Genomic DNA, 11,579 nt, shown 5'->3' with positions numbered 1-11,579 from the left:
AGTGGTTCCAGGAAAATGCTTCATTTCAGTATCATATACTAAGCTGTCAGACCTGTACTCATACAGAGTTCAAAGGGTTCATGTTGCAAGAAATATAGATGAAGACTTGTTGATACAAACTTGAAGCTTCTTGCAAGCAGGGAAGGATATATTATTTACCTCCTTCATCTTGTGTCTTATCAATGGCTCCTTGTGTGCATTCTGAGAAGTGATGATGAGTTGTGAACAATGGGGAAAAATATTTTCTATCCACCAAAATAGCAAATGCAGATGATTGTTTCTCCTGTTATGTTTAAACAATGAAGTTACAAATTAACAAGTCCCCATGAAAATTAACATTTTGAAGATTAATCTGTAAATCATATGCCTGCAGTAAATGTAAGTCTGACAGTTTTAGATTTTATACATCCAAGGCTCACAAAATTTAGAAGTGTCAGAGCAATTGATGAAGATGAAGATTTGAGGCACAGGGTACAAACTCTGTGTCAATTCAACTGACATGCAGATACACTTGCAGAATCACATTCTTTATAATAATCTGCTTCATGATTCATAAAATTATGGTAGAAAAACAAACATTAGCCATTTTTATAAAGTTGATAAAGATGCGGTTTTTGAATCACAGATACTATTGATAAAAATTCTCAGTGGTTTTTAATTTTGTATTCTTAGGTTAGGAAACTCTGTCCTATTTTTAGCAATTGATTTCTGGAAATATTTTTGTGATTATGTTTTATTCTTGTGGATGTCAACTCAAAAGCAAATAATGATGTTTTTGCATTTTTAATGTGAATATCTGTATTTAGAGATATTCTCTATCTCAAACAGCCAACCACAAGTGTTAACACTTCAAAAATGTTCAGTAAAAATGGAAATAATATGACTTAAAATACATAAATTCAAAACTAATAAAAAAAATAATGTTTTTTCTGGCTGGTCACAGACAGCTGAGCACCTTAACAGTAAAATGCCTGCAAACTGAGATTGAGTGACAAGGTTCATTAAAAGTAGCGAATTGCAAAAAAAAAAAAGTGATGTGTTGAAAATATTTCTTCTTATTTTTCAATTTTTTTTCCTAAATTATATATATAAATATATATAGCTATAAATGTTATAAATGTTTTAAATTTGTATATAAAAGTCTACGTATATGTCTGTGAGCATAAATATAGGACTAGATCTTGATAGGCTTCATCACATGGAACAGTAAATTGCAGTAGTCTGTGGTGGTATATTTTAGTTGAATGGTATGCTGTGTCTCACCCCTTGAAAATGTATGGTTTATTCCAAGCCTATTATCCTCCCCTGCAGTATCCTGTGTCTGTGATCCCATTGGCCCAATCTGTTCCGCGCCCACTTTGAATTTCCCTGTTAAGTGTGCTCGGGGGACGGTGCTCGCTCTCTTCTACAGCTCTCCTGGCCAGTGCCCTCTCAGCCCCTCTCTCCCCCTCCCCTTTCCCCCTCACTCCCCCTTTCCCCCCCTCTCCCTCAGAAACCATGCTGCCTCCCGGTGGTGGGACCCCCAATAAACCCTCATCTGATGAGCACCCTCAGAAGCCGTGTGGAGTCTCCTTGCCTGCCTGCTGCTACCAGCGAACTCACAGTTTAGGGGTCCCCCTGGGGACACCCTGGAGAGTCCCCCCAGACACGCTGCAACAATAGTCCTTTTGAGGTCAATGAGGCCACCTAGAGAGCCATTTGTGCAAAAGAAGTTACTGGAATCTGACTGGTTGGAGGCTTTAGTATACAGTCTGTATAAGAGGTTTTAGTATACAGTCTGTATAATAATCCAAGGCACAATAAAAACAAAACAGAAATGTTATTCTCTAGAGGGCAAATATGCTGGAGCTCCGCATCTTTTGTTGTGCACCAAAAGGTTTTGTGACTCTGTGGCAGTGGGATGAACAAGGAAGTAACATTTGCTGTTTATAAAGCCAACCCATGCAGTGCAGGAGGGATAAGGAAAACCCTCCTTGCATGGAATTAACATTTTCCTGTAGCTGTACTGTATCTGCTAATTACTTGTTTATAAGCACAAAGAAAATAATACCTTAAGCATGACATGTGTCTTTAAAAATGCCCTCCCTCAAGCCAGACCGTTTTTTATCAAAGCAGTGTTTCATGGAAATACAATGCAATCTCACATGGACAGATACCAACACTGTGCTAACATCTGTAAAACAGACAATGACAATCAACCCAGTCTTCTTCCTACAGAACAGGATGGGCAGTTTTAAAAAGGGCTGATGGCAGTCATTGTGCAAGCATAAGCACTAATATTCCATAATTTAATTTTTCCAAAATAAAGTACAACTGTGCATACTCACCCCTACCTCATTCACACTGAGTAGACTGGATAGAGAGCTTTACAGTCTCATTTATATATTTGAAAAATTCTGCACTTCAATGTGATAGACATATTTTCCAGAGGACAAAGTTTCCCTTGTGGTGTGCTTTGTGGAGTCTGTTTGGGCTGGAATGCCTTCAGGTTTCTAAAACAAGCATTTGCAGATACAAACTAAATGCAAGGTCTGCCCAAGAAAACAAACTGCAAGAGCTGCAGTGGATGTTTACTGCTTTTGCAAAATCGGGTATTAACAGCCTTTAAGCAACCTAGAAGATATTTTGCTGAATTTTACTTTCTAAGGCTCACTTAGATAAGGGGAAAAGGAGGTGAGAGAAATTGCAGGAGGAGGAGCTGATCTGTCTCAAGGTGGAGCTGTATCTTGTATTAAATGACATTGGCAGATTAAAGCTCTCTGGTGGGGAAGGGCTTAAAGGCTGAGTCAAAAGCCAAGAAGTCTCTTTATTTACGCCTACCTCCCAGCCCCTGGCAATCTGACTAATAACAAACTGAGCTAACAAGAAAGACTAGAAAGAGCAGAGAGAACACAGGAGCAGCTTGCATCTAAAAATCTGACAAACCAAGTGATCAAGTCAAGCTCTGCTGAGCATCTTGTTTGTTTACTGCATCCAAATGCTTGCAAACAGTTAACTATATGCAGAAAAGTCAGCCTAGCTGTGAAGTATGCTGTGAATTTTAATTGAGGAAAAAGGACAACTGCTTACAGGATGGTCAGACGTGCACAGCTGCCTGAAAGATTTTTTCAATCGAATGCTTTGTACTTTGTCTTATGAACAAGGATTTTAACTTTATGGAGCTGTAGTATTACTGGAGCTTGCAGCAAAGGGAAACTCAGAAGAAAGTGCGCATTTTTCAGAGGGAAAAATTACATTTCATGAAACAGCTGCTCCAACTGTGCGTTATTGAGTATACCAGGGAGTGTTGCTGCTGTACAGGTAAGAAAGACTCCAGTTAGTTAATTAGTTAAGCACATGAGAATTGCATTTCTCAGTACAAGTTGCATCTATTTTTCTGCATGATTTTGTATAACTTTTATGTTAAATGATGGCAGGTTATACTGTATTTTAAACACTTTGCAGGTACATTTATGCAAACTGATTACTGTGTAGAATATATGCATTAAGGCAATACTGTTTTTGAACCCCTTGAGCGAGAGGAATGGGTGTTTGGTTTTATTTGAAGTGGAAAAGTGGTCTTAAATGCATCATCTGACTGTGATTCCATTAAGAATTTAATAATAAATCCCAAAGGCTTTTAGAAATCACTAATTCTTAGCTTGGGGCTTTGAAAATTGTCAACAATTATTTTTTTTTTAGCTGAATTAAAACACCCAAACAAATAAACCCCCAAGCAGAATGAAATAAGCTCTTTCAATGTTTTAAAACCAAATCAAATATTACTTAACAGGCATGAGATGTCTTTTCTGAAAGGTGACTACTTCTGGAAGTATTCAACTTTGCCTCATAGAAAAAACTGTGACATTTTTTAGTCTTTTAGAATTCCTACAGAGTTTAGTTACAGTATGCAGTCAGCAGTGACTTACATGAAAGCAGATAAAATTAGAAAAACATTAAGTTACCATGTGGAATTTGCTGAAAAACCTCACCACATGAAAAATCAGTTTTTCAAGTCTTTCAAATTGCATTTTGTTGTATAGGGAATTCTTTCAGTTAAATGTTAATAATCTGTTACATGACAGCAGTTTTTATCTTACAATAGTAGCCCACTGAGAACTTCATTACATGTTTCTGTGTGTTAAGAAAAAAAAATGGAGAAAGGAAAAAAGATTACAACTCTCCTATTGATTTTTGTTGTGTGGGTATATATATATGTGTGAGAGAGTTCTAGCAGTGGTGTTTACAGAAGTATGATGATTATTAAAATGTGAATGTTTTCCAATTGGTTACAAATGTTGTTACTTTCATCTCTGAGAGGAGGACTTTCATTTTTATAAGCTAATTTCTCAATATGCAGTAGAAGGCAACATGCCTAAAAGTTTTTTTTTTTTTCTTTTAATTTTGCTCAGGGACTTTATATGTGTTGTTTGAATTTGATGCGGATTGACACTGGAATTTCTAATGAGAAAAAGTGTACAGAAATAAAGTTGAATTAGTCATAGTGGAGGTTTGAAGTCAGCATCTGTATCGAGAGCTTGTATTTTTTACCTTGGGTCACTGGAAAGGATAGTGATGCATGTATAGTAAGAATAAGTCTCTAGCATACTTGAATTATTCTACATACTTAAAAATAACATCTTGACATGATGTGTCTTATCCAATACTTCATGGGAAAACAGACTTAAAGAAATCTATATTAAACATAGGCATCAGGAGTTCAAGGAGGGTTGTATGAGACAACAAAATATATTGCAACTACAAAAACAAAGATAAAAGCTCATATTTTTAAGGACGCTTTCCCTCACACTGTGAATTGCACTTACTACTTCTAAACTCATATTTCTACTCTCACTAATCAGAAGCTACTCATGGAGAAAAAAAAATTCACTGTGGACACATTTGCTCTTGTTCTTTTTGTATGTGTGTGTGTGTGTGTGTGTTTGTAATACTCATGCCACAGCATTTAAGTGCTTGCATGTGTAAAGCTTTGCAATCTGTTCTAAGGGAAGCCTTGAGAAATAGTGTTTCTAGTAACCAAGGTGCATGATATTCAAAATATGCATTGATGAGATGCCAAATTATATGGCCACACTATAAAAATGTGCATGCATGTAGTTGAATTGATCCTTGTAAAAGGTTCTAATCTTTCAGAAACTGGCACAGTTGGTTGTGTAATGACATTCTCTACTTCATGTTTCAATAGCCTAGTTTGAAAGATTCTGACCCTTATTAGATGGATTACTTAAGAGTCTTGCTTAGTTCAGTCCTCAAATAAATAGCACATCCCATAAACATTATTGGTTTTTAAATCATCCATTGCATTTTAGGGGATTTTTTTGTTGTTATTTATTTTTTTGGAAATCTGGAAATACTTAACTGAAGATTATAAACAGTGATTTCCCTCTATCTTATATATCAGGAGTTATCATTGGTCTTGCTAATTAGGCAGCCTTGACAGAAAGAAACAGAGAATCTTCTAATAGACTACAGGACAACTTAATTCAAACCAATACTAAATGACTGATTTAAACACCTAAATTTTGCTTGCAACTCTATAGCTGTATTGTAGTGATGCATTTATCAAGTGCTTCAAAGTTTAAGATCAGATTGAAAGGTCATAATTATATTACATAACATATGGTTGATACTAGTGATAATTTTTAATTTGTAAAGCACAGTCAGTTCCATGTACATTTCACTGTGGAAATTGATGATTATTATCATTGGGAGGAGTCTAATATTAATCTCAAAAAATTCTTGCCCTTGCTTGCTTATTTTTTCTGGCATGTACTGCATTCTCAGTTCTCTCTTTTTAATGTTAATTGTGTACACAAATTTTTTGTATGTTCCTTACATGCAAACATTACACTACAGTGTGCTGTGGGCCTACTTTTACCCACAAGCTACAACATATGCATTAAAATTTAACTAAAGAGATATGATTATTTTTTCTCTGTCCTTTTCAGTTTGTGGGTACAAGGATTTCAGAGGAAATACCCTTTGATTTCCATACATAATGCAGAACTGTAGAGAGATTCCTTGTATCCTGAAAAGAATGGGCTTTTGCTCACAACACATTACTGATCCAAACCAAATCTTATTTCTTCTCTTCAGCAGCTGGGTAACATTAAGTTAATCTTAGCAAGGTACTCTTAAAATTTGCAGTGCTATGTAGTGACAGAAAGCAACAATTCAAAATATTATATTAGCTTTGATAAAAGTTGCTTGGGACAGTAAATTATTACTGCTGTCCACTCGTAGTCTATACAGTACATAAATAAAACCAACACACTTTTGATTACAGCCTACTTTGGCTATCAGCATGAAAGTACTGAAAAATTCCCCTTATAACTGTTTATTCATTCAATACATTAAACTAAATTTATATTCTGTAGTTAGAAAATAATTCAGTTGTTTTGCATGATATGATAGTACTTGGAAGGCGAAGTAGCTCAATGATGAGCATTAAGAATGTTTTTTTCTCACTGTTGCACCAGGGAAATAAAAAGAAAAAAACCAAAAAGCTGTGCATATTATGCAAAGGCCCTTTCTGCTCCTCTAACCTGGACTTTACTAGCAGCAGTTCAGGCTTCTACAAAAACCTACCCAAAAAACAAAAAACAAAACGAAAACCATCAAACAAACAAACAGTCAAACAAAACTACAAAAAAATAACCAAACAAATGACCCAAACCCTGTGAAATCATGACTCTAATATTTATTTCTTTTTTATTTATTTTTTATAGAATCTGCTGGACAAGATGAAGCTTTGGATTTTTGTTCTATGTTCAATTGTGGTTGCATCAGATCCTTTCCAGTCACAGCCTTCTTTCTCTTCAGTCAGAGGATCTTGTCAGAGTCTGTGTTCCTGTGAAGAAAAGGATGATACCATGACTATCAACTGTGAAAAAAGAGACATCAAGATGATATCAGAAATAAATGTCCCACCATCACGGCCTTTCCATCTTAATCTGTTAAACAATGGTCTGAGTATGTTACATGTGAATGATTTTGCTGGCCTTGTTAATGCTATTTCTCTGCATCTTGGTTTTAACAATATAGCAGATATTGAGCCTGGAGCTTTCAATGGTCTCAGCCTTCTTAAGCAACTTCATATCAATCACAATTCTTTGGAAACACTTAAAGAAGATACGTTTAATGGATTGGAAAATTTGGAGTTTCTTCAAGCAGATAACAATTTCATCACAGTGATTGAAGCAAGTGCCTTTAGCAAGCTCAACAGGCTTAAAGTGCTTATTTTGAATGATAATGCCATTGAGTATCTTCCTCCAAACATATTTCGTTTTGTGCCATTGACCCATTTAGATCTTCGTGGAAACCAGTTACAGACATTGCCCTATGTTGGCTTTTTGGAACACATTGGAAGAATACTAGACCTTCAGTTGGAAGACAATAAATGGGCCTGTAACTGTGATTTGTTGCAGCTGAAAATATGGCTAGAAAACATGCCTCCTCAGTCTATAATAGGTGATGTTGTATGCAATAGTCCTTCAGTTATCAAAGGCAGCATATTAAGCCGTCTGAAAAAAGAATCACTTTGTCCCACTCATCCCGTTAATGAACTTGAAGATCCTTCAGGGTCACTGCCCTTGGTTGTAACCACCTCTATCAGTGATAATCATCTATCGACTAAGGTGATTCCTCTCCTGAAAGCTCCTACTAGAGAGCCAAGTTTAGTGCTTCATACTTCCAAGCCTACTACGTTTCCAGGAATCTCTTGTCCTGTCCCTTGTCACTGCACCAGCCATATGCTCTCAGGAGTTCTTATGCACTGCCAGGAGCGAAATATTGAAAGCTTGTCTGATTTAGGACCTCCTCCTCCAAATCCTAAAAAGCTTATCCTAGCTGGAAACATTATTCAGATGCTATTGAAATCAGATCTTGTGGACTATGCCAGCCTGGAAATGCTTCACCTGGGGAACAATCGCATTGAGATCCTTGAGGAAGGTTCCTTTATGAATCTGACTAGACTACAGAAACTATATCTCAATGGCAATCATCTTACAAAGCTAAGTCAGAATCTCTTCCTTGGCCTTCAGCACCTTGAGTACTTGTACCTTGAATACAATGCCATCAAAGAAGTTTTGCCAGGGACATTTAATGTAATGCCAAAACTGAAAGTTCTCTACCTAAACAACAACCTTCTGCAGGCTTTGCCACCCCATATATTTTCAGGTGTTCCCCTCACCAGATTAAATCTGAAAACAAACCAATTTGCTCATTTGCCTGTGAGCAATGTCTTGGATGAACTGGATATGCTGGTACAAATTGAACTTGAAGACAACCCTTGGGACTGTACTTGTGATTCAGTTGGACTGCAAAAATGGATACAAAAATTGAATAAGAATACCATGATGGGTGATATTTTTTGTAAATCTCCCAGGCACTTAGCAAAAAAAGAATTGAAATCTCTAAACAGCGAAGTCTTGTGTCCAGGTTTAATAAACAGCCCTGCCCTACCAACTCATGCCAGTTTTGTAGTTGTGACAACTACTTCTCCTACTGCCAACACTGCAGACACCATCCTGCGGTCCCTTACAGATGCTGTCCCACTTTCTGTTCTAATATTAGGACTGCTCATTGTGTTTATAACTATTGTATTTTGTGCAGCTGGAATAGTTGTTCTCGTTCTGCACCGGCGACGGAGATGCAAAAAGAAACAAGTGGATGAACAAGTGAGGGACAGCAGCCCTGTTCACCTTCAGTACAGCATGTATGGGCATAAGACAACACACCACACCACAGAGCGCCCAGCTGCGACTCTCTATGAGCAACGAATAGTTACCCCCATGGTTCAGGTGTACCACAGCCCGTCCTTCAGCCCCAAGCACACTGAGCAGCAACAGGAGGAGGGAAGTGAGAAGGAAGCTAATGATTCCAAATATCTTCGCCGAAGTCTCCTGGAAAGAGAGAGCAGTTCACCACTTACAGGTCCAAATATCAAATACAAGGCTACAGATCAATCTGCTGAATTTCTGTCTTTTCAGGATGCTAGCTGCTTGTATAGAAACATTCTTGAAAAAGAGAGAGAGCTGCAGCAACTAGGAATCACAGAATACCTAAGAAAAAATATTGTCCAGCTCCAGCCGGACATGGAAGTTCGTTATCCTGGAACACATGAAGAGTTGAAGCTAATGGAGACACTCATGTACTCCAGGCCACGAAAGGTTTTTCTAGAACAAACTAAAAATGAGTATTTTGAGCTCAAGGCTAATTTACATGCTGAGCCCGACTATCTGGAAGTCCTGGAGCAGCAAACATGAAATGATAATACATTGGGCTGGGGCCAAACTTCTGTGATTTTATTTTAAGGTGGAATAATTGTAAATAAAAGTGCCTTATAATAACATGTCAACAGTCAGAACTTAAGCACAGCAGTAATCCTAGCAAAGAAAAACTCAGGGATCACTGTGGGAAGCCATGGGTTGTGAGCAGGCAATATGTCACACCCCAAGTTAAGCAAGAATTTAGTGTGATTGAACTGTGGGAGGAAGATTGCTTATTGCACTATTCCTCATCATTTTGAAAAGGGGTGTATGCCACTCTCCATTCTCTTCTCTCTTTCCCAACCTATGAAAAAAAAGTTCATTACCTTTACCCTTCTTTTTTTCTCTCCATTTAATTAGATTCCTTTAAAAACAAAAATACCATAAAAAACTCCAACACCTGTGTTTGTATTTATAACCTTAGACTGTATATGTTAGGTTAGTACATGCACTGCATACATGACCACTGTCTACAACTACACCTAACATACCTTTATAATAAATATGAAAGGAGTTGAAAAGTTTTCCTACTACATGTCACTTAAAAAGGAAAACAGATAAAATATTTTTGTGTATTCAGTCAGAGCCTGCAAATATTTAAGTATTCTACAACAGGCTTCATGTGAATTCTGTATCAGTATGTGGAAGGAAAAATACGTATCTATGTTTACCCAACATCTTGAACAAAGAAAACTGCAAGCCTTTTGCTACTTTCCCTATCTGATAGCTTTACCTAAGTTTGGACAATCTTTTCTTGAGCTGCTGCTATAAAATATTGTGCATCACTGGTGTTTCAACTCATAATCCTGGGCAATTTGAAAAGCTACTGAGAATCAGCTGTAAATATGTTACTGTGTTTAATAAGTTTGATTTTTTTTTTAATATATATATATGTATATAAATAACTTCTGTGCTGGCTTTAAATATTCTTGAAGGAAGTGATTTTGCTGTGGCTAGGAATTTCCAAGTGCATATACAGGTCCTTTTCCACTGTAACCAAAAGAAACGCTCAGACAGAATAATTGCAAAAATACACATATGAGGAAGAATAACAGTATTTAGCTATTTGTACAAAAATATATTTTCTGAAATTAGAAGAAAATAAAGTGTTGTGGGAAAATAGGTTACAAACACATAGAACACTTCAGGTTTATTTTTGCAATGAATTCTCACTAGATTTATATTTACTATTTATTCTGTATAATTTTGTATTTTTTTTCTTTCCAACTCACAAGAAAAGAAAAAGCTTATTCCTGGCTGATTTTCAAGCTAATCAAGGAACTGCTCTCTATTAATGAAAAAGAAATAAACAATTTTTTAAATGTCTTTTTCTTAAAGGTCACTTTTTAAAGAAGGCAGCAACTTCTGCATGCACAAGTTTAAAACTACTTGGGAATTAAACACTGATTCTCACACTTGTCATGTGGACAGAAGCATCTTATCCTGAGTGCAGTAAGGTCATTCAATTTCTGTGCATGACTGACGTGGTGCCAAAACACAATTTCTGACCTGCATTTATCTTCTTCCTCCAAACAAATCTTTTGTAAACTGACTATGCATGAGTTTTATTTTTTTTTTTCTAATTCCTATTTGTAAAGTGAAAAATCAGCTTAATTACTATACATATAGGTATGTATGCTAAATTTAGCATTGAAATTGTGATAAACTCAAAGTAAAAAGATATATTCTTTAGTTCAAAATACTGTTCATGTCTTACCTATTTGTATATACAAATGAGAATTCTTCACATTCTTCTACATAAGTTTCTGACAGAAAAATTTCCTATATTACATATGAAAGTCAGATTCTCAGTTCTTTCAAATTTGCATAGATATAACAACTTTTATGGTGCTATACTAATTTCTGTAGTTTGAGGATCTGACCATCTTTTGTCTCTGTTAACAAATCAACTTCCTTATTAATGTTTTTGAGGTGTTACCAGATTTTTATGGAAGTAAAATGGCTTTCAAAAATCAAAATTTCAGTTATTAGGAAAAAAGTATTATTTCTTCTTTCTATATATGAGAATAATTTAATGAGAATACCTGTCTATTTTTGGAAGATTATGAAGAGTAAATGTGGTGGCAACATATTTGTTTCATTGCTATCTTTATTCCAGACTACGAAAGACAATATTGAATATTGCTTGTGCAGGTAGGGGTGAGAAAAAAGGGAAAATGTACATGCAATAGCTTTGCATTAAATTAGATATGTGATGTTATTTTAGATGTAGTTGCATATTCAAGCACATGTAAATGTGCTTCATGAACATGCCATAGAACCTATGGAAACCCATGCCTGGATCTGGAG

The 11,579-nt window shown here is 36.1% G+C and overlaps 1 protein-coding gene across 1 annotated transcript; it reads left to right on the top strand.

Moving 5' to 3' along the window:
* Nucleotides 1–2,762: 2,762 nt before the first annotated feature.
* On the top strand, nt 2,763–9,636 carry SLITRK6 (SLIT and NTRK like family member 6). The gene is made up of 2 exons (XM_068182431.1): nt 2,763–3,300; nt 6,729–9,636. Exon 2 carries the CDS (start codon nt 6,744–6,746, stop codon nt 9,264–9,266), a length of 2,523 nt encoding a protein of 840 aa, XP_068038532.1. The 5' UTR covers nt 2,763–3,300; nt 6,729–6,743; the 3' UTR covers nt 9,267–9,636.
* The last annotated feature ends 1,943 nt before the right edge of the window (nt 9,637–11,579 follow it).

The sequence above is a fragment of the Anomalospiza imberbis genome, chromosome 2 (assembly GCF_031753505.1).
Source record: "Anomalospiza imberbis isolate Cuckoo-Finch-1a 21T00152 chromosome 2, ASM3175350v1, whole genome shotgun sequence".
Classification (NCBI taxonomy): Eukaryota; Metazoa; Chordata; class Aves; order Passeriformes; family Viduidae; genus Anomalospiza; species Anomalospiza imberbis.
This window is presented reverse-complemented; position numbering and strand designations above follow the sequence as displayed.